Genomic DNA, 24,717 nt, shown 5'->3' with positions numbered 1-24,717 from the left:
CAGTCCTGACTTCCTTTGGTGATGAACAGCAGCATGGAAGTGTAAGCCGAATAAACCCTTTCCTCCCCAACTTGCTTCTTGGTCATGATGTTTGTACAGGAATAGAAATCCTGACTAAGACAGAAGGCATTTGGTACATTCCCAGATGTGGCAAGCAAGGATCTGTGGTCTTTGTACAAGTCTAATGCCTGGCTTTTAACATGAACACTGAATTGAATTTAATTTAGATGGGAATTGGCTGGTTAAGTTATACTGTTAAGAAATAAAGTTAGGAGCTATTGCCACAACACATTTTAGGATTTCCTTTGTTGATAACATCAAAAGAAATGAATTCTGGGAAGCATTTTTTCTTACTACAGAACTTTCTAAAAAAAAGTGCGTCATGTGCCACTTTCTGTAAAACGTTATGTACATAGTGATGGACCTAGTGAGTGTTCTAGGAGAGCAGAGACAGTGGTCCCTTGGCTCCCAGGGTGGCACAAGGGACCAAGGTCAATTGGACTCCTGTGCTAGTGATCTCAGGCTTCAGCAACCCCTTCTTATCTAAGTCAGGCTGCTGCTGGACAACTGCATTTTGTGTTATAAAATCAATAGCACTTTGAATAAAAGGTCACTTAAAACAGAATGAGAAATTTTATAAAACACAAATAATCTGAAAAGAGGCCCACTACACTGATTTCAAGATAGAAAATCAATTCAAACATGTCTATAAGGGGCCAAAAGATATCTGGCTGTTTAAACAGCTGGCTTCACTTGTCTCATAGTGCTATGCATACAAAGCATTATTTATTCTTTTTATATTATATTAATATCATATATATATATATATATTGAGGGCACTGCCAATCTGGTCAAAAGCCCATGAGTGTTCTCTGATGCCTTGCAAGCTCTGAGGGGCCCAGGCCTAAGACTGATTCTTTCCCTTCAAGTGCAAGCACAGTGCAAACCACACCATATAACAGACTATAACATACATGGGTGGTTCATGGGTCACTCGACTTAGATCTTCATACATCATATTAGATTCTGACTTAAAGTATTCCTTCCTTAATTTGAGTTACTGCACACTGTGGAACAGTTTATAATGTGCACTGCTGGGGTTGAAGATGCTGTCCTTCACAGAATATAAAATTTGAGATAGATCTGTTAGTACAGAAGCCTGTCAATATAGTTATGGCTTACAGCTCCACACCTCCTCTTGGTCATCTGTAACTTTTACTCAGAAGAACACTCCTATATTTCCCCATCAAATATAACTTTAGAGATACAGCCTTTAAAAGTATACTATTTCCTTTTTATGGTTCTTTACCTTATCACTTATATCATTAAACCAGAGTCATACCAATTATAGGCAGTGAAATCATCTTACATATTAATTTCCCACATGGCACATCACATTGTTGTACTAAGAGTTCTTGTTTTAAATAAAAAAAAAAAAGCTAGGCTCTTGCCTATATAACTATAGTATTCTATTTAACTATAAAAAAATTGTACTCCTTCCCTAATAAATTTTTAATGCCAATAAAAAAAGTGAACCATTTTACTTACATGGATATTACAATCAGCTTTATTTTAAAAATAAAAGAAATCAGGCTGAGCATGGTGGCACACGCCTTTAATCCCAGCACTTGGGAGGCAGAGGCAAGTGAATTTCTGAGTTCGAGGCCAGCCTGGTTTACAGAGTGAGTTCCAGGATAGCCAGGGCTACACAGAAAAACTCTGTCTTGGAAAAACAAACAAACAAACAAACAAACAAAACCAAAAAAATAAATAAAAGAAATCTGCAAATGCTCTTATAATTCTAAGATTAATTATATATGGATATATAAAGTAACAAGATTTTATAGAGAAGTATACATGTGAAGCTAGCAAAGTTGAAGTACACAGTGTTTATCACCTATGAACAGAACTTGAAAACTATGCTAATATTTTAGAGAATGCATTTGTAAGTTATTAATTTCAAATGTCCTTCCAATACGGACTGCGTTCTGTGGCAATCCCCTTAAGTCATGTTGTTACATTTGGCCATAACATGTGTTCCCCCACTTGTACATTCTTACCTTTGTACTTTGGAGTGAGTAACAGAGCACCGTAATTACCACTGCTAGGTAGTGTTTACGTTGGTTCTCCAAAGGTTAAGAAGCTGATTATAGCTAAAATCAGCTTTGCCTGAGGCTTCGGGGCTCTGTGTAATCAAATTAGACAAGCAGGGCACAGTGTCACCTAACACAAACCAGTGGCACTTTCTTCCCTGCTCTCCCCTCCGCCCTGTACACTTTATTATAGAAACAACTCATGTTTTATGCTTCTATCAGATAATTTAAAAAAGACTGCCTTCTAATGAATTTGGCATGTAATTTTCTAAGATGCTTACCTGTTTAAATGTAACAAAAGTATATTGAACAATATTTAAAAATAAAAATCTTATAAATATTTTTTTGAGGGATGAGAAAATATATGTTATTTTTAAACACAAAAATCACTTCATTGTAAAGAACTTGCAAACAACAACAAAATACCACAGCTGGGTTAACATGGCCAATTAAAGAAGCACGTGCATGAACCCGAAGTCTACACTTTTCAATGAACTCCTAGAGTTAGCATAGCCAAATCTCATTAAAAAAGAATTCTATATAGAGAGACATACAAGTATTTTTAGAAAACACAGGTGACAACATTACCTAGTATAAATATTATGAAGTCTTTCTAGCTTTCAAAAGACAGTTTTATTCTGTAGCAAACTGACAAATGTATCTGTTTCTAGAACTCATAAGCACACCAGATGACACATTAGCATTTCCAAGGATCCTCAGGAATCCACTTGGCCCAGGTTGGCCCTCCTTTCTCCCTCTCTACTCTGAAGTCATATAAGCCAACTATGTAATGGACATATTCAAGACAGTTTTTTTTAAAAATAATGTTAGGGAAGAAGAACAGCTCTTCACTGAACACCCCCCCCCTTTTTTTAAACGGGTTCTATACTTAAGCACGGTAAGTCAAGTCTAAATCTTGTTTACTCTGAGTCTCAAGGAAACAGAAAAGAGACACTGAAGGGCTGTTAGAAAAGAAATGCAATGGAAAAATTAAATAAAAACTGAAAATTAGTTCAATAAAATTTACTAGGTAACATTTATTGTGTTTGTACCTTCCTATATTTGACTCTGAGTTTTTAGTTTAAATTCTACATATTTATTTAGTTTGCTTAAAATGGAGAAGCAAAAATGAATTCAAACAAACAAGTGATCAAGAGGAAATGATTTTTGCTAATGATTTATTCTAAGCATGAAAACCAAAACTTGTTATTTTAACTGATTAAGTTGTAGAGTTCTTGAGGAAGTCAACCCTCGCTATTCGCTCAGTCAGACAATTTCTGCTAATCCAGCAGTGCTTAACAAATTCACACGTGGTGAGCTTTTCTTGCCATAGCTATATATCACAGTTCTGTGCTGCAAGCTGCGCAAAAGAAAATCAATATGCCAGGTTTAACAAAAGAACAGGAAACATGATGTTCCCTATATTTTCAATGAACCTCAAATGACCCTGTTGTTCATCCTCAGTACATTCATGACAGAGATATGCACTCTTCAATGGAAAGAAACTACAATAGACCAAAGCACATAAGTATGGACCTCAAGTTCTGCCTTATTCCATAATCGAGTTTATTTAGAAGAGGAACCTTTCATTCCCTGCACACAGTATAATCAGCCATTTATAGGGCACTATTTTTCTTGATGAAGGCTTGAATGTTCTCTCTAGGTCAAATAAATGTATATTATTTATGATAATATTTTGAAATACATACGTAATTTATGTGTTAGACACTGTGAAATTTTTCTTACAAGTGATATATTTTCTTACATATGCTATAACACTAAGGGTAAATTCTCAGAGGCTGCTGATCTACAGCAGCAGCTAGTGGAGTGCAAACCACGCTATCTTCTCATACTAACACAGAAGCAGAAGTAGGTTAGGAGGAAAACCCTGAGCACAAAGTGGGAAGGATGACCACCACAAGGTCCACACAGAGCAGAGACACCCCAGTCTTCTCAGCTCAGTGATGTGGATCTAACTGTGGCCAAGCAAGCAGCACGCTGCACTTCAGCCAAGGAATTCAGGGCTGTGTTCACAGTTGCTCCCCACCCCTAGCCCTACTGTGAGTAAAGAGAAAATTGGCTTTGGAACTGTTAAAAGGGCCAGATACAAAGAAACAAGAAATCAAAGTAACATATACGTTAAGAGACATACATGTATCCATTTGGAAATTCTTTTGGTAATTTCTCTGTATTCTAACAAGAAGTTGTAAATGGATGACGGTTGCAGAACAGAGTAGAGGATGTTACTGATCAGTGCTGAAGGTATTGACTACTCTAGAAAATACAGTCAGAAAATTACACTTGTCCCAAACTTTCTAAGACAAATTTAATTTATTGATTAACATACTATTAAAAACAGGACAAGAATATGTTCCTAACCAGAAACTAACACTGGAATGATTTTATTTATTGGAGAATGCTAATATTGCTAGAAACAATCATCATTTTAGTATCATTCATACTTTTGTTTCAAAGTAGATTATAGTTCCAATACTGAGAAGATCACAGCAGTGATATGAAACTTGTTTGATACTAAAAATCCAGAATAATAGAAAGTAATCCAGAAATTAATCCTACAGCATAAAGGACTTGCATACTGAAGTAAACTCTTACAAGATATGTTTTCAAAATATAAGCTGGATGGTTCCTGAGTAAGGAAACTCCTGGCTGAGGTTTACTTTACAAACATGCACACACATACACATGCACACCTGTATATACATGACACAAAATAAAAATTTCTGATACACCAATGGTCATAAACAATTTCAGCTATGGCCTAAAGATAGTGTCAGGACATTGGGAACAACTCTGTTAGAAAATGCCTAATCACACTGTAACAACAAAGAAGGGATATGCCCTTCTTCTTGGGAGATCCTGCATTTCTAAGAAAAAGACTTAAATGTATAACTGAATTTAGGTAAAATGACAATTCATACAAATTTAGCATATGGTAGATATTCTCGCCATATCTCCATAGTGGCTCTTGGTAGCATCTGTCCTACAGGTCATCTATCCATGAGAATTCCTCTATTCCCAGTGAACCAAACCTACTGTCTTACTTCCCTTGTAGATTACTGGTCTGGTTTTGAGGCAACACTGTCATCTTTGGCTGTCTTGTTTAGGTGCTTGTCATTGGACCTCCCCTTTGCCTGTCTTTTCTTTAAAGTTGACAGGGGAGGGTCTTCTGCTTACTTCTGCAAGCACTAACTCATTTCTGCAACACTATCCTCTTGTCACACCTGCATTCACAGGAGATTTCTTTAAAAATTTCTATGTCTCAAAATAACAAACTAAATTTAAAGATCTTTGCCAAGTTATCCTGGGTTTCTATCATGGGTCATGTCCTTAGATAAAAATAAAACAGCTCTTACCAACTGAAAAATTTGATCTGGTTAAAATCTTTGGCTGTACTGTGCTGACTCAATGGTATGTAAATAAAAAGGACATTAGAAATACCCTTGGGCTGGAAAGAATCATAGAAACAATGGATTTGGTCACAGAACTTAAAATGAGAAAGAAACAGAGTCATCGGCTGACCAACTGTACGTATCAGTTATTTCCAGATCCCTCACCCTCACAGGCTTGTCTTACAACACGAATGTCAATGTGGAGAACTGCCAATTAGGAAGCTGTCTACACACAATATTTCTACTACTTTGAATAAACATATTCATTTTTCAACTATTAAACCTTCTGTGTACTTTCTCATTACACCCTACTGTAACTTTTGTCTCCTTTTGTGCCTGTTAAATGGTTTGCAGCAAAGCTACCTTGCTCCCAGGCTCCTGCTCCTTGGAGGAACTGCTTAGTAAATATGCTTCCTAAGTCAAACCAAACATTAAAAATTGTCAGTAGCTTTTATCACTGAAAACTGTAATTAAAAAAAAAATCTCGTGTTCCCTATCTATTTTGTTCCCTCCTTTTATGTAAGGCTAATAGAAAATACTTTGGTTTCTGAAAATTCATATGGCGTTCTACTCAAAAACAAAACATGTTCTTTTTTCATTTTCCTTAGGTTTGCATTCTGAGCATTTTAGACTTGGACACTTCACCAGTCTTTAGCCCTGAATGGTGCTGTGGCCTGGCTTTGGTTGTTCTCTTTGGTCTGCTGAGGCAATCATGGCTCTTTTCCTCCTTTTTTCCCCCCAATTTTTTATTAGGCATTTTCTTCATTTACATTTCAAATGCTATCCCGAAAGTCCCCTATACAGTGACCCCCCCACCCCCACTTCCCTACCCACTCACTCCCACTTCTTGGTCCTGGCATTCCCCTGTACTGGGGCATATAAAGTTTGCAAGACCAAGGGGCCTCTCCTCCCATTGATGGCTGACTAGGCCATCTTCTGATACATATGCAGCTAGAGACACGAGCTCTGGGGAGTACTGGTTATTTCATATTGTTGTTCCACCTATAGGATTGCAGACCCCTTTCAGCTCCTTGGTCACTTTCTCTAGTTCCTCCATTGGGGGCTCTGTGTTTCATCCAATAGCTGGCTGTGAGTATCCACTTCTTTGTTTGCCAGGCACTAGCATAGCCTCACACAAGACAGCTATATCAGGGTCCTTTCAGTAAAATCTTGCTGGCATATGCAATAGTGTCAGTATTTGGTGGCAGTCTCTGGGATGGTCCATCCTTTTGTCTCAGCTCCAAATTTTGCCTCTGTAACTCCTTCCATGGATGTTTTGTTCTCAATTCTAAGAAGGGGCAAAGTGTCCACACTTTGGTCTTCATTTTTCTTGAGTTTCATGTGTTTTGCAAATTGTATCTTGGGTATTCTAAGTTTCTGGGCTAATATCCACTTATCAGTGAGTACATATCTGTGAGTTCTTTTGTGATTGGGTTACCTCACTCAGGATGATGCCCTCCAGAAATGGATGTCTCTTTTCCTCCTTAAGTCCCTCTGACTTCTATTGTTTTGTAAAACAATGAAATCAAATTACTGGACTCAGTCAGCAGTTACATCATTCCTATCATTTAATCATCAATTCCTTTTACTCATACCCTTTAAGGAACATACGATGTAGAACTGAAGCAAAAACATATTAAAGATTCTTTGCTCTAAGAGAACAGGTAGAGGGATTTCCTCTATCAGGTTCTTCAAAAGTGGCTGGGGATTCTGCTCAGTGATAGCAACAGGCCCCGGGGTTAAATACCAGCACCAAGATAAAAGGTTAAAAAGCAGTTGTCAGACCTTCACTTGGATACTGGAAAAGATAGAAAGCTTGCTGTTTTACAATGTAGTCAATTCTGTTTCTTAAGACAATTGTACATGACTATATCGAACCTATTTAATTTTCATAATATACAATCAAAGTCTTTAATGTCATGTCTATTTGGAATTTCATGTCTGGATGGGATTAGGAACAACTAAATCACTATGTCCTTTTGGAATTCTTTTTTTTTTAAAGATTTATTTATTTATTATATGTAAGTACACTGTAGCTGTCTTCAGACACACCAAAAGAGGGAGTCAGATCTCATTACAGATGGTTGTGAGCCACCATGTGGTTGGTGGGATTTGAACTCTGGACCTTCAGAAGAGCAGTCGGGTGCTCTTACCCACTGAGCCATCTCACCAGCCGTCTTTTGGAATTCTTTGGGAAGCTTATCTTTTAGTTATGTGCACCATATTCAAGATCTCAAGAGATGCTTTCTTCCAATGATTTCAAATATTTACCATCAAATATATAGAGGAATTCAAGGAAATAGTTTTAGAAATTTTTTAAATAAAATGTGGAAATTTCTTTTTTTATTGAATATTTATTTACATTTCAAATGCTTTCTCCTTTCCAGGTCTCCCCTTTGGAGATCCCCTATCCTCTTCTCCCTCTCCCTGCCTCCATGAGGGTGCTTCCCCAACCCACCCACCCATTTCAGTTCTCCAGTCCTGGCATTCCCCTACACTGGGGCATCGAACACCCTCAAGCCCAAGGGCCTCTCCTCCCACTGAACTTAATGACTTCATTGATATGAACCATACATGAAAAAATCTGGCCTTCAAAGAAACTTCTCTGTGTTGTGATCAATAGTTAATGTAGGGACTCATAACTAGTCAAGTTGCTAAGAATAGTTTTCTATTGAGCCCTAAGTGGGTCTTCTGTAACAACTCCTAACTCAAGGCTCAAAGGAACCTACTGGAAGGGAGTAGAAGGCAAGTAAAAGCTGAAGGATGGCGAGGAATGCTGTGACATGCTGTCTTTGGGACATGACATGATCATTACCGCTGTGAACTTAACTGCAGTCATGATTACCTGCAAAAGACCAAGTTGGTGAAGACAGTCAACATTTTAATAGCCGCACTAAATGGAGGCGGCACTTTCTTACCAACATAGGACTTGGGTAAGTGGAGGTGTAAGGAGTGCCTGCAGGAGTGGGAGGGAGGAGTTCCTAAGCAAAGCATGATAGTGAGCTGAGATACACGCCATTCTTTACATACATGAAATTGTCAAAGAATAAGTAAAAACAAATTCTATCAAGTTTTTTTTAAATATATAAAAATGGCCTGCAAAATATTTAAATCCCAATTGTAAACATTTGATACATGAATTTTCATTTCTCTTTCCCAAAGAAAGCACATGCTTCCAAGTATTTTTAACATCTTAGGCACTTATATATGTCTTGGATTGTCTCTATTTTTTTTCATGATTCATTGATCCAAACACCACACCCCCATGTCACTGTATAATGCCAAAAATAAGGTAAAAGGTGTATATACTATCTTATTTACCTGAATATATTTTATTTTTGAAGTGAACATAGTAAGAAACATTATATTTAATGTCAACAAGCACCAAAGCCTTGGAGTCAAATGCAAAGTCATGGAAGGAGTAAATAAGTAATAAATCCAGCAAAGTTCAATGGCAAATCTTGAAATTAAGTAAATTTGCTAATGCCCTGGACTGGCTTATTTTGGGAGTAGTTTTGAATTTGATAATATGGACCAGGGGATGATGGGAAGCACATGCGTGCAGCCTTGCCAGGCCTCTGCTGTGAGGGTGAAGTGGCTGTTAAAGAACTGGCTGGAGACAGTAAGTGTTGTAGGCTTTGAAGTCAGCTAAGCTTTGATGCACTCTCACAGTCATCCATCAGAAGACAGGGTGGAAGAGGGGATAAGACTTCTCAGTTCTGTCCTTGGCACTTTTACTCAGGAAATCTTAGCATGAAAAGAGAGCAGTGCTTCTGTGAACTTTAAGCATAGCTCGAGACTGCCATTTAGCTTTTTTAAAGATTCAATTACTGATGTAGTAGCCAACATGCTTTATTCATTTGAGTATATGTACATGTATAAAATCATCAGAATATGTGAATCAATTAGTGGGGATTACATTAATGATGATTTTATTTTCTTAGTATGTTATGTATCACTTAAGGAAGTGGATGGGATTTCTAACCTTGAGAAAGTTGCTAACAAGGTCAGTGCGATTTTGATAAGCAACTAAAAACTTACAAAAGGCTATAGACATAATGTATTACATAAGTCTAGAAAGCTGGTTTGTACTAGAAACAAGACACTACTACCAAGAATACATATGAATCAAATAAGCAATCATCAAGAGAAAGGCATAAGATGTCTCGTACGTTCTATGATAAAGGAAAATGAACAGCAGACTGTGTGGTTTGGTAGACAACAACTTCTCTAGTTTCACTCACTTGTCCAAACTCCCACACACTGTGCTGTGAGCATAAGCTGTCAGCAACTACCAAGACATTCAGCACTTTGTTTTAGAAAGTTACAAATTTCACCTTGTTTCAAATATTTGCTATGTTTGCAAATATAATCATGTTTTTATAATAGTTTATTTTTGAAATTATAATACAATCACACCATTCCCCTTTGCTTTTCTTTCTTTCAACTCCTCCCATGTTCCCCTTTTCATTTTCTTTAATTGCTGATATATATATATATTGTGTGTGTGTGTGTGTGTGTGTGTGAGCACGCGTGTCCCCACTGACTCCCCCTCTCCTCCTATGAGCCTCATGTGGACCCTGTATTAGCTCACTGTGCTCTACCATGGGGCTGCATTCCTGGTGCTTTAGCATTTTCCCTACATCAACATTCTTTTTTATTTGCTTATCTCTAAGTTAAAAGCAAACAAATTTAATCTACTTTTGTATGTTATACATACCCTTTTCTAATACATATTATGAGAAAAATTACAATACAAACAAACTACAGTTCACTCATTAACTACTTGTGCTTTGTGTATAAAATGTGGAAAGGATTCTGCTCAAGGGTAGAGGCAATTCCTCATCCTAGTAATTTCTTGTACTTAACTAAGAATTAATGTGCTTAAAATAGTTAAATGTCCATGTGTTCAGAGAGGTAGGATTATTAGAAAAAGCTATTTTATTTGGAGTTGTAAGGCTTGATAATTGCCACCTTAAACATTAGTTATTGTGACATGTCCCTGATTACTTTATAAACAGCAAAAAATCCATAGGTTAAAAAAAAAAAAAAAGCAAAAGCTATAACGTAAAATATCAGGACTCCTGAGACTAAAGTAGTAATCTAAAAAGTTAAAAGAAAAAATATTTCCTTATGAATCTTTCACAGCAGAATAAACCAGCTGCCTATTGCTTAAAAAGAAAAAAAAAAGGATGTTATGTTTCCTTGATAGAAACTAAAGAAATTGTCCCACATGAATGCCTTTAATGGGGGAAAACATGACAGGAGTTACCTTTGCTTATGTGTTGGTGACTCAAAGTGAGATGATGTAGAAGAGGAATCAAGACACTGAAGACGGTAGACTACAGTGCAGGAAAGTGAAAGTCATTCTCTGAAATTCTTATGTGCATTCGAGCTGACTGGGGACGTACACCAAATCCACTGCTAAGCAATACAATTCGAAGAAATAGCCCATAAAAGTGGAATATTTACTGCGTATTAGAATTTCTTATACAGTACCTGATTTAATAGTTACATTTTAAGTTCTTATAATTCTTGTTAAACAGGCACAATGTGTCAAGTTTTATAAGGTAACAAAATGGCAACTCCAATGAATTCTAAGGATTACAGTAAGACAATGACAACCCTACAGCAAAGGGTTGGAAATCTGTGCACATTTGTAATAAGGCCTTTAAGATGAATTAGCCATTCCCAAAGTCATCTCACTAGGTAGGAAAGAAGAACTTGGCATGTTACCAACAAATTACAAGAGAGCAACACCTTGGGGTTAGAGGGCACTGATGACTTCAACAAATCTCACCAGCTAAGGCAACAGATTAACCTGCAGGGTAGGATGCCCTACAACCCTAACCTGTTAATACATCTAGATTTTTAAGAGTGACCCCCCACTCTGCTCTCTCATATTAGTTGTTAGTCACACTAATTATGGCTTAGCAGTCTTGTTGGTACCTGTTTCCCGTACCCCAAAAGATATGCAGAGAAATGTTATCTCTAATAGCTTCAAATAACTTCAGTCAAATTCTGCTGTACATGTTAGGAACACTTACATCCAGCTTTGAAAGAGTCTTTTATAGACATCAAAGAACAGACACTAAAAGCAATATGTGTTTGTGAATTCTATAAAGCTTTTCATAAAGGATGCTGTAAAAGTATGAACAGAAACTTCTGTAACTGGATCTTTAGAATGCTTTGTATTATATTACATTAGACCTTTTATGCTTATGTTCAACAAAACATGGCTTGTGATTTTGACCGTAAGGAACATGTTTTACTTTAAATTTGTTAGCTAAGTGATCTATCCAAAATTTATGATTTTTAGGAAGGATAATGAAATTTCTACCAAGATCTTAAAGAACTATTTTAAGCTGAACATTTTTATTAATGTTAACTTAAGATTATATGGAGGTGGGCATAGGATTCCAAAGCCCATGAAGATTCAAATACCATCTGTGATGCTGCAGTAAATTTTAAACAAGGCATTTATTCAGAACAGTAACATACCACAGAGATTTACAATCAGAGAACCATAACTGAATTATCAGGATTAATATGACTAGCTTCACATATAGGAACTGCAGGTTATCAACATCTTGATGGTTTTACTTTGAATGAATTCTATAAAATTTCTACTAAATTTAAAAAATAATTTGGTATCAAAAATATAAAAACTATGAAAAGACAGATAAAAAATAGAAAGCTGGAAAGAACACGTAAGCTAAGAACAACTTAGTGTTTTTATGGGTTTCCCAACTATGAGAACAAGTGTTTCTCTGGCTCTGGTGTCTGCTTTTGGGACTCTGTTCCTCATGTTTGGTTGCAATGTCCAACTTTGATATGATAATTTTTGTTTCATCTTATTATTTTTTATCTTATCATCTTTGTTTGTTATTTATTAGAAGTCTGTTTTTTTTTTTCCTAATGAGAGACAGAAAAGGAGAGTAGTAGAGTGAGCAAAAACTACTATGACCAGGATATATTTTATGAGAAAAAAACCTGTTATTCAATAAAAGAAAGAGAAAAAAAAACAAGGTAGTTTAAGGATGCTCAGGTAAATATGGTAATGAAAACCTGATTTTATAAAATATGCACATTAAGGAATGATGTCTAATATCCAAAGAAGAACCTTTTATAGTTTTAAATCAAATATAATATTCTTATAAGATGTTCACTAACAAGAATCTGATCTAGGTGAGTCCCTGGGAAATGAGGACCTGTTAATCTTGTTAAATACAAGACAACTGCCAATCTCAAGACTTGCCATCACTTTATTGCCCCTTAAGGAAACAATGTCTCAAATTAAGTTTATGGCATTTCCTTTACTATCACACTGGTTGCTAGATGCATCAAAATTTGGCCAATTAAAATAGTCTCGCAATCTATAAAAATTGATATTTTCAGCATATCTAGGAAGTTTTTTCATTGTGAGAACCATAATGACATGTCATAGGGTGTCATTAAATAGTATTACTATATATGAAACTGTGAGTGAACACTGACCAGCTACTTCTTATTGTCTCTGAAGACAGAAGAGGGTAAATAGTAGCTGGTTTTTAAAAAACTTTTCTTGACTGATTTGATTACTATGCCTTTCAAAGTGATATAACACAGACTACAAAAGTTCTTATATAGCAAAATGATTTGAGAAATAATATTAAAAAATCAGAATTAGAAAAAAAGAACTAAAAGAAGACGATGATAAAATTCTATTTTTAAAAATCACATATGAAATAGATTTATGAGTAATAAGATAGACTACGGATATCTTTGAGTTAAGAGGTCAGTTTGGTGTATATATAGTGAGTTCCAGGACACGCAGAGTCTACCTACTTAGACTCTGTCTTGAACCCCACTTACAGCCCCCACAAAACATGTATTTATGTATGAGACTTAGGGATTACTTTTAGTGAGGCACAGTAACAAATAAAATGAAAGATACATAAAGCTTGAAAGTTCCAGAAAAAAATGTCAAGTTGATCAGTATAGTCTCTTCTTATCTACTAAAGGATGGATACCAGTAGGGATTAGCAGGGACATTTCCTGGGATATATTCAGGGTAGATCAGTTGTCTAGAAGTAACAAGGCCCTGGGTTTGATCAACATTACCATAAAGACAAAAATGAATGAGGGAGAAATCATGGCAAGGAACATGATGGCATGCATGAACACATGGTGCTGGTGAAGGAGCTGAGAGTCCTAATCTTGATTGACAGGCATCAAGAAAAGAACTATGCACCACTGATCCTGGGCTTGAGCATCTGAGATCTGAAATTGAAAGCCTGGCCCAGAGATGGAATTTCTTCATCAAGGTCACACCTACTCCAACAAGGCTACACTTCCTAATAGTGCCACTACATCATGGGCCAACAGGACCACTTTTATTCAAACCAGCATACCACATAGAAGCCATGCACAGCAATCTGTCTGTGTTTTGTTTTGTCTGCTCTGGTTTGCTTTTCTGTCTCTCTTAGTCCCCCCCCCACCCCCCACCCCCCACTTACCTGTTGGTTAGTCAAATATTCACAATGGTCCAACTATTTCGCACTGAGTTCCAGGCTTATTCTTTTGTAGAGCTAAATTGTATATTCCTCTAAAACGAGCCACTTGGTAGTTATGCTTGACCTCTGGATTCCTTTCTCTGACTCAACATGAGCACTCCCTGTCTATTTCTCATTATTTTGCCCTTTAGATATTTGATCACTGAAGAACAAGTGGAGAGAGACAATGCTGAGGTTTATTAGAATGTGAGAAAGAACAGATGTTAGAGGCCAGAGAAAACTTGCTAGGAAATGGTCAAAACTGTTTGATCTATAACAGTGTGGGGGACTTTCACATCTGTGTGGGGCTGGTTATTTTTATGTGGCTCGCCATGTTCTAGTATATTATCAATGGCATATATAACATTTTGTCTGATACATTTAAAATTAATGATTATATGCATAGGTATTAAGAATAATGTGCAAAATCAGATCATTACTTATATATAGTTTTAAACTTTAAGGTCTACGGGAAATGACATAAACTATGGATAGTCAGATAATATAGTAATATATAAACACTTGTCAGTGAATAGGACAGGTAGATTTTTACAGTGAATCTCAGAATGCCTATGTGATATTCCTCCAAGCAAATGATGCATTACTGCTGTCACTAAAATAATGAGTGAAAATCTAGACTTGCCTCTTAGAAGGAAGTGATATTTCATTTATATATGGTTTATTTGAGCAGTAGCATCACTGGATCAAGTGTGAGAAAATATTTACATCACAAATTCAAGTCCCTTCTGTTTGTCAGACATCCACATGGCATATATGTGTTGACAAAGAATGTTCATCAAATAAATTGTTTACTGACTAATGTAGGAAGTCAGTTTGAAAATTAAAATGATCCCATTTTTAAATGGATTATACCATTATCTAGAAACCCCAATTGAAAAGGATAGGCCCCTCTTACTTTTCATGAAAAAGTCACACTTCTGTTACCTAGATGTCCTGTGACAGAAGGATGGATACAAAAAATGTGGTTCTTTTACACAGTGGAATAATACTCAGATATTAAGAACCAGGACATCCTGAGTTTTGCAAGCAAATGGATGGAACTAGAAAATATCATCTTGAGTGACGTAACTCAGACTCAAAAGGATGTGCATGTTATGTACCCACTAATAAGTAGATATTAGCCAAAAAAAAAAAAAAAAGGTACAGAATACCCAAGATACAGTCCACAGAACTCAAAAAGGTCAACAACCTGAAGTGCCTAAGTTAGGATGCCTCAGTCCCACTTGGGAGAGAGATGAAAGCAATCACAAGTGGGGAGGGAGGGAGGGACTGGGAGGGAAAGTGGACAAGTCGGATGGGGAAGAGGGGAACCTGATTTGGTATTGGGTGAGGAAAAAGGACTGAAGCCCTGAAGGCCAGCAGAAAGAATGGAAACAGGCAACCTCAGGAAATAACAGGTTGGGGGAACACCCCGGGAGTGCACTAGAGACCTGGGAGGTGAGAGACTCTCAGGACTTAAAAGGGAGAGTATTTAGATGAAATGCCCTACAGTAGTGAGAGGGAAGTTATAGAGCCCACCTCCAGCAGGAAGACAGGCTATCTAGTGAGGGGTGGGGTTGCCATCCCACAGTCACATCTCTGATCCATAATTGTTCCTGTCTAAATGAATGACAGGGATGGAAATGGAGAGGAGCCTGAGGAAAAGAAGGTCCATTGACAGGCCCAAAGTGGGGTCCAGCTCAAGGGGAGGCCCCAAGGCCTGACGCTATCACTGACGCTATGGAATACTCATGCTTTTTGGGGGACCTAGCATGTCTGCCCCCCAAAAGACCCAACAAGCAGCTGAAAGAGTCACAGGCAGATATTTGGATCCAACCAATGGACAGAAGCAGCTGACCCCTGTGGTTGATGTAGGGAAGGCTGAAAGAAGCTGAGAAGAAGAAGATCCTTTAGGAGGACCAGTAGTCTAAATTAATCTGGACCCCGGGTCTGTTTTCATTCAGAGATGATACACCTAACCCTCAAGAGACTGGAGGCCCAGGGAGTTTAGGGCTCAGGTGGGGTGGGTGGGGGGTCGGGGAATCCACGTGGAGATAGGAGGGTAGGAAGGAGGTATAGGATGTGGAGCAGTTGGAGGGTGGTTTGGGGGAGGGGGACAGGGAATGCAATATGGAGTGTAAAAATAAATTAATTTAATAAAAAAGTGCTTTACAATGAGAAATTACTATTTTAGAAATAAAAATGACTGGGATAATTCTGGAACATTAAATTTCTTACAGGTTTTCCTCAAATATTGTTGGAACATATGTAAATTGACAAATGTAAGCTACCACATAAACAGACTGAAAGACAAGAACCACATGACCATCTCATTAGATGCAGAAAAAGCTTCTGACAAGCATTCCTTCATGATAAAATCCTGCAGAGACCATGGAGACAAGAACTACCCCTCAAATATTAAAGGAAATATACAGTAAGCCCAGAGATAACAGCCTCCCAAACAAGGAGAAACACAAAGCATTTCCAGTAAAGTCAGAACTAGACAAGGATGTACACTTTCTCCATACTTATTCAGTATAGTACTTGTCATCTTAGCTTAAGCAATAAGACAAGTGAAGGACATCAAATGTATACAAATAGGAGAAGGCAAAGTCAAAATATCTTTCTTTACAGACAATATAATTTTACACATAAAAGACCCTAAAATGCCATCAGAAAACTTATATCGATGGTAAACACTTCCAGCAACGCTAAAGGCTTATATGATTAAAACCTTTAATATACTAGGGAAATACATTAAAGAAGTTTAAGAAGATGGAAATATCTCCCATGCTCATGGATTGGTAGGATTAATATTGTGAAAATAGCCATCCTACCAATAGCAATCTATAGATCAAAAGAGTATAATTTAAGACCTCTACAAAAGTGTACACATTTAATGGACACCTGATATTTGAGAAAGAAACCAGAAATTCACACTGGAAAAACAAACAGTGCTCCTCAAATTGGATTGCTGAATGTAGAAGAAGGAAAATAAACCCACGTTTACTATCCTGTACAAAACTCAACTTCAAATAGATCAAAGACCTCAGTATAATAGCAAATACACAGAATTTAATACAAGAGAAAGTGGGGGATAGTTTTAAACTTATTAAATAGTATAGGTGCTAAGAACAACAATCAATAAATGGGGGCTCATGAAACCAAAAAGCTTCTGCATGGCAAAATACACTGTCATTTGAACAAAGCAGCCGATTACAGAGTGAGAGTTGCCGTTTTAACCAACTACATACCTGATACAGGGCTAATATCTAAAATATCCAAAGAAGTCAAAAACTGGACATACAGAAAACAAATAATCCTGTTAAAATGAGGAACAGATCGAAAGAGAAGACTCCTAAAAGAGGAAACTCAAATGGCTGAGAATCATTTAAAGAAATAAATGTTCAACATCCTTGGTCATCAGGGAAATACAAATCAAACTACATTGATATTTCATATTACCTCACTAAGAGTGGAATACTACTCAGCTATTAAAAACAATGACTTCATGAAATTCTTAGGCAAATGGATGGAACTAGAAAATATCATCCTGAGTGAGGTAACCCAGTCACAAAAGAACAGATATGGTATGCACTCACTAAGTGGATATTAGGCAACTAGTTCAGAATATCCACAATACAACTTAAGAAGAAGGAAGACCAAAGTGTAGGTAGTCTGTCCCACTTAGAACGGGGAACAAAATAGTCATGAGAGGTAGAGGGTGAGAGGGACTTGGGAGGAAAAGAGGAGGAGGAGAGGAAAACTGGTGCCAGGATCAGGTATGGGAGGAGAAGTGTGTGGAGTGGGGTTTATAAAGAGAGTCAGGTAATTGAACAGAGGTATGTAGCAATGGGAGATGGGAAACTAGAGGTAGCCACCAAAAAGACCCAGATGCCAGGAAAGCAAGAGGCTCCCAGAACCCAACAGGGATGACATTATCTGAAATACACAAGAAAGAGGAGAGAGATCCTGAAGAGACCATTTCCAGAAGTTAGGCAAGGCCCCTTGTTGAGGGATGGGCCACTCACCCTTCTCAAAATTTTAACCCAGAATTGCTCCTGTCTAAAGGAAATACAGGGAAAAAGAGTTGAGCAGAGACTGAAGGAAAGGCCACCCAGAGACTGCCCTACCTGGGGTTCCATCCTATATGCAGACACCAAACCCAGTCACTATTGCTGATGCCAAGAAGTGCATGCTGACAGGAACCTGGCATAGCTGTCCCCTGAGAGGCTCTGCCACAATTCAGATGTGGATGCTCACAACCAACCATTGGACTGAGCACACGGGGACTCCAATGGAGAAGTTAGGGGAAGGACTAAAGGGTTTTGCAACCCTAAAGGAAGAACAACACTATCAACCAAACAGACCTCCCAGAGCTTTGGTTGATGGGACTAAACCAACAACCAAAGAATACACATGGAGGGACCCATGGCTCTAGCTGCATAGGTAGTAGAGGATGGTCTTATCTGGCATCAATGGGATGGGAGACTCTTGGTCCTGTGAAGGCTCAATGCCCCAGCACAGGGGAATGCTAGGGCGGTGAGGTGGAGGTGGGTAAGCCCCCTCATAAAATCTGGGGGAAAGGAAATGGGATAAGGGGTTTATTGAGGGGAAACTGGGAAGGAGGGAGTAACATTTAAAATATAAATAAATAAAATAACCAATAAAAAATTAAATAGCAAGTGTGAGACTGTAAAGGGAAATACTTACATGCATATCTGCTAAATGTAAGTTACTTAATGTAAAATGTTACTTAATGTAAATTAAAAATGTTACAAGAAAAAAGATTTTAACATTTACAATATGCAAGGAAAAACATACCAATTTAGAAATAGGCAAAATAATTGAATCAACATTTCTTGAAAGAAGAAAAATACAAATGGGCAATTGGCATATGAGCGTAATATCATTTATGGAATGTCATTCAATGGAGAAATGCAAACTAAATCAAGATGGACTATTACTTCATATCCACTAGGATGAGAATAATGGAAAAGTGGTGGGGGTAACACGTGTTGGCAGGGACTTGGAGAACTGAACCCTATATATTCCTCGAGAGGATTCAGAATGACATACCTGCTGAGGAAGACCTTTGGCAGTATGCAAACAAGTTAATAATTCTGCAATAGCTGGCAATTAACAGACCCATGACTGGTCAATATGCAGAGAATAATAGACTTCAGAGTGCTCATCCTTAAATAGGACATCTATATTAAACCCCTCCCCCAAAGGCTCGGGGGTCTCTGTGGAAGAGGGGGTGTGGTGGCAAGGCTTTAAAAGTCAGGGGTAGTTGGTGACTACAGGAAACAATGTTCTCTGGACATCACAGGGCATCTGCATAGAAGAACTCATGTGATTGTGACAGGATCCTTGAAGCTTAAGCAGACAAAATGCCAGCAAGGAGAAAGAGAGACCAGCAAAGATTCTTATCCCTAACTCATGAGCTCTGGGCATTCTATAGCTGCTAGGAGAAGGAGAGTCAGTTTTCTTTAATGATCTGACCTTGTGTAGGTTGAACTCACTTCAGGGCAGGCCCTACACGCAAAGACTGTTGGGGCAACAAAAACTGGACTGAGATGGGGTGAGAAAAATGTAGATTGAGAGAAAACAGCAAATTGGGCAGGTGGAGAGATGGGGATAGATTTTGGAGGAGTTGGGTACTGGGAATGTGAACAATACATCGAATGAAATTCTCAAAGAATTAATAAAATGTTATTAAAATAAAATAAATAAGAAGTTAATAGAATCACCTGATTCAGCAGTTCCATCTCTAGGTGTTTATTCAAAAGACCTGACCACAGGGACTCAACAGCCTCTTTCCTCTAGCTCTTCATACAGCACTCTTCTCAGTGGACTGAAGAGGGGCTAAACAAATGCTGAGTTTTACACAAAGCAGAGTGTACTTATGCAGCAGAATCTTGCCCAATCATAAAAAAAGAATCAAGTCTGATAAATACTGCAATATATATGAGCCTTGAAAGTGTGCCCGGTGAAATAAGTCAGACACAGGAACAATTATTAGATGAGCCTACTAATATAAATGTCTAGAGTCCACAAATTCAGAGAGATACAAAGCAGGTGGGCTAGGAGGAGGGGGAAAGGATGTAGTGCTTAGTGGTTACAGACTTCATGTTTTAGAATTCTGACATAGAGTTGGAATAGGAGGGTGATATAGTTACAGATTATATAATTTAGTTGTACAAACTGAATTTACACTTAGAAAACGATGGCAATGGCAAATTTAACCAGGTATACTAGTTAACAGTAAAGTATCAGTTTCTACAGTGAATGGAAGAAAATTCTAAGTGGATGCAACAGAGCTGTCTGACTCATGTGTGCTGATAAAATCAGTCCTGTAATTGCAGAACAAAGGGTCATGATGTAGTTTTCCAGGGTTCTACTTTTGACTCCACAGAGGCATCTCACATGGACACCAGAAAACAAAACAAAGCAAGACAAGAAAATATCATGTAAACAAAGTATTCATTTCAAAATCACATTAGAAAAAAGAATACTGAAAAGAACCAGAAGGAACTAGGAAAAGGCCATGAACAAAAATAAAATCCAAAGTTAACTTGGAAAATAAATTCCTAAATGTGATAACGGGTATCTTTGAAGCTATCCTTGACACATCCTTTGGAACACTGATGAATAGAGGAGAAGGACAGCAGAAGCTCATGTATGTACTTACCCTTGAGCAACACTCCGTAGTCCCAAGCAGGTTAGCAACTGAGCAGAACTTGAAAAGGGCAGTTGGTTTGGGGCCTCTCTGAGGAGTAACTGTTAGCCTGGATTTTGTGTTTGTACAAAGTTCTGCTTTTTTTTTTTTTTTTTTTTGAGACAGGGTTCTGCTTGTTTATAATAAACACTAGTACAGTAGTTTTATATGACTTGTGCTTCTAATTTTATACTGTGTTTATAAAGAGACTGTGTTTCCTGATAACCACAAGGAACAATGGACATCTTTAATTAACAATAAAAAGAGAAACAAAACATTATAGCCATAAAGATATTGCAATGCCAACACCGGGGGAAAAACAAAGGTAAAAACAAAAAGAAGCAAGTGGAACTCTTTAACTTCTCTCCCAAGCCTTCGGTAAATAACTCCCACCCACACCCACTAAGTCAGAGAACTGAACGCTAACCTTGAAACAAAACCTCCTTCTCTCTAGCCTCTTATTCCCCTGCAATTCCCCTGCAGGGTAGGCCCCTCAGCTTGACAGCCTGGGGAGGCCCAGAGTGGTGGTTGGGGCAGACAAAAGGGCTCCTCGTACAGGAAATGGGGTAGAGGAGTACAGGGGTGCAAGGCATGATCCCTCATAGTGGGGGAAATCAAAATGGAGCCCTGGTGCCATGGGAAAGCACACTGGTGGACCTGGGAAAGGAGACCCAGTTGCCCCCACATTCTCCCTCCGGGAGGTATCATTGGTTGGCCAACTGCCCATCTGGCTCCGGTTAGAAAACCACACTTGGACCAGGTCTTTCTGTAGCCGGAGGCGCCCAGCAATATAGCTGATTTGCTGGGGCGTAGGCTCTGGACACTGCAAGAACAGTTTTTCCAGATTGCTCCCAATGCGTCTCTCTCTGCTTGCACGTCTCCGCTTCCGGGCCTGCTGCAGGATCATCTCCATTCTGCATATGCCCAGAAGGTTCTTCTCATCTACTTCCTCTAACCACATTTTCAGCAGGGGTCGCAGCTTCCACATGTTGGCAAGGCTGAGCTGCTGGGCCTCGAAGCGGCATATGGTCGTCTGGCTGAGAACCTTCCCAAACATAGCTCCCACAGCGAATCCCACATCGGCCTGTGAGTAACCCAGGGTCATCCTCTTTTGTCTCAGTTCCTTGGCTAGCTGCTCCATCTCTTTCTGTATGGCTGAAACGTCCTCTGGCAGTGCCAAATTTGGCATGTACCTCAAGGCGATGTAAGGTCCTGGGCAGGTATCCTCAGAGGAACTCTGGGACCAGGCCCTTGCCTCACAAGCTCTGTAGGGTGCTATCCCACCTCGGAATTCATAAGGTGAGGAGCCCAGAGGCACTCCCCATACCTCAGGGCCTGGACAGATGCCTGGACCCATACTTGGTCGCACCATTAACCTGCTTGTTGCTGCCTGGCTGCTCAACCATGATGGGGTGTCAACTTCCAGGCCACCACCACTATTGCCTGGGAGAGGGAAAACGTTTGAAGACCTCTGCCCGGCCATGGGGTGGATGGGACCCCCAGCAGGAGTCTGGTAGGAACTGATAGCTCTCGAGGCTTCTGAACAGCCACTAGCCTCGCCCTCGAGCCCCGCCCCCCAGTGGGCGGAGACAGCACTGCAAGCAAGACACTGGAACAAAGTGTGTTTGAAAGCTGGGGCTTGGAGACTGAGGTAACTTAGTCCTCAGGTTTGAAAACACGGAGCCTCCTGTCCTAACCGTTGTTTTCAACTCTTAACTACCTGGATCTTATCCTTGACTGGGACGCAATCATTGACTTTAAGCTCTCAAAAACTCAGGTGTCTCCTTCCTTCCACTCACAGCCTTTGAACCACCATCTTAGCTTCATGGACACCAATTAGCCATCTATATTTCAAGCATCGTTGACAGTACCTGTTCATCCATTTCTATGGTCTCCATCTATATAATCTTCATGATAACGGTACATCCTGTGTATACCCTGTGCATTTCTGTAGACACGCATTCCAACCTAGCCTCCCACGCCAAGCTTTCCCACTCGGTGGAAAGCAAACTCTGTCATCTTTTCCTCCCTGGAGACATGATTTCTGGTCTGATATGACCTGCTGTTGTGCACTGAGAATGACCCTTGCACTACTGACTCAGCAACACAAAGCTTTTCTAGCCAAGGCCTCTCCCTCCTTAATAAGATAAACAAAGATCTTATTAAGTCTTTCTACTATGCTCCTAGCTCAGGCTTACAGCTCTAGGCCCCAAGTAGGGAAAAATGAAGAAAAGAAAGATATAACATCAGATTCAAAGCTTCTAAAGAAGATGATAAAGTGACTGGAAGATCTCAGCCTCATGCCTTATAGTTCTTTAAGCCAACTACAATACAGCTCTGTCTCTCCCAGTGTCTAAAGAAATTGGTCTTCTTGCCTTCCAGCTACCAAATCCAAAGGGTCATAAAATTCTACATTCTCTAATGTTCTCTGCAGTATCTGCATGAGCAAATATTATTTTTGTTCTTTCTTTCTTTAAAAATGTATGTGTGAGTATCAGCCAAGTATTCTCTGACTGGGCTTTCTGACTTCCACATCTGTATTTCTGCTGGACCAAATTACACTAGTTTTGTGCCTTTTCTCCAGAGGCCACAGGGCTGGCTCATGACATTAACATCAGTCAGACACCAGTTGATCTTCAGTTTTCTCATATCAATAAGGCATCAGCCCCGGTACACTAGACCTTGCTGTCTTAGCCATGCCTTCCCCTACTAATTTAACTTAGGCCACAGGATCTTCTTCTGCTTCCCTTTCAGGTTCATCTTTCATAGTGCTGCTATAGATAACATTCCAAAATCATATCAAAGCAATCCAAACCTAATCGAAAATAACCACAGAAAATCTAATCATATCACTTCACTCTTCAAACCTTTTCCAAAGCCAGCCCCAACTCTCCCCCACACCCCACGCTTCTCTCAGCTGACATGGAGGGATGCTCACAGAGCTTCAAACTACCTGATTCAGCCTCATTATACACTCTCCCCTGTCTTAATTCTTGGTCAAGAAGAAAACCTGTTGTTTTCTCCTAAATATCATTTGTGCCCTGTGTACCCCTGTTCCTGCTTCAAATGATTTCCCTGCATCTTTCTCATTACTGTTTATGAGGGTGCTCAGACAGCCCCAGGAGAAAAGGACACCTCTCGTCACTCTTTGCAAACCACAGTCCTTGTAACTCTGTTTTCCCCTCTCACATAATTTACTTTGTGCTTAGTATGTACTGCTATCTAATAAATATTTGTTTGTGTCCACTGTATGTTTCTTGACACAAAGAACACAGAATAAAAGAAGCATGCTGCATTTCCTGTCACCTATGAGACACAGGGTAGAGATCCCCTCATGGGGACCCTCCCTTCCCCAGGCAGAAAAGAGGTCTGTATTGTTTCTGTAGCATTCCTCCTATATTTAATCATTATTATTTTTTTCACTTCATCATTGGAGTAGATAGCAACAAATCTTTTATGTCTCGGTCTCTTCAATTTAAGGACACTCATGGAAGAGTCAGTAAGTCTACAACATGAGAGAACCCTGACTAATAATCTTTTTGCTGAATGATGAATATTATGCTGCTAATAACGTAACATAACGTAATGCCAATGAAACAACAAGAAGATGGACCTTAGGAGCTTCTCATCTCCCATCTGTTATATTACAACAAGGAACTTGTCAGGTACCTCTCTCTCGGTGAGGGGAGGACCTTGAGGAGAAATCAGACTCAAATTTACAGAAATTGAAATTGTAGATATGGCCTTGAAGTTGTAAATCAGCAAATCTACTGCCATATCTGCAGGCTGAGTATCTGATTTTATTTTAAGATTATCAATTTATGCAATAAGTATAGGTTAAACGTAGGAGCCTTGTCTCACTCACTGCGAGATCCCTGGCACCAGAACTATACCTGACACATGGTACAAAGAGAAGATATGTTTATTATTTATTCATTTATTTTTGTGTTGCTAGGAAA

At 38.8% G+C, this 24,717-nt stretch overlaps 2 protein-coding genes across 7 annotated transcripts in view; both read right to left on the bottom strand.

Moving 5' to 3' along the window:
- The window catches only part of Fam172a (family with sequence similarity 172 member A), a 432,511-nt gene that overhangs the window by 97,743 nt on the left and 310,051 nt on the right, over positions 1-24,717 (bottom strand). The window lies entirely within an intron of this gene.
- On the bottom strand, positions 20,593-23,032 carry Pou5f2 (POU domain class 5, transcription factor 2). Its single transcript, XM_021180171.2, has one exon. It carries the CDS (start codon positions 22,239-22,241, stop codon positions 21,252-21,254), a length of 990 nt encoding a protein of 329 aa, XP_021035830.1. The 5' UTR covers positions 22,242-23,032; the 3' UTR covers positions 20,593-21,251.

Source organism: Mus caroli, chromosome 13, assembly GCF_900094665.2.
Source record: "Mus caroli chromosome 13, CAROLI_EIJ_v1.1, whole genome shotgun sequence".
Classification (NCBI taxonomy): domain Eukaryota; kingdom Metazoa; phylum Chordata; class Mammalia; order Rodentia; family Muridae; genus Mus; species Mus caroli.
Note: the sequence above shows the minus strand (reverse complement) of the source record. Positions and strands in the feature narration are given on the sequence as shown.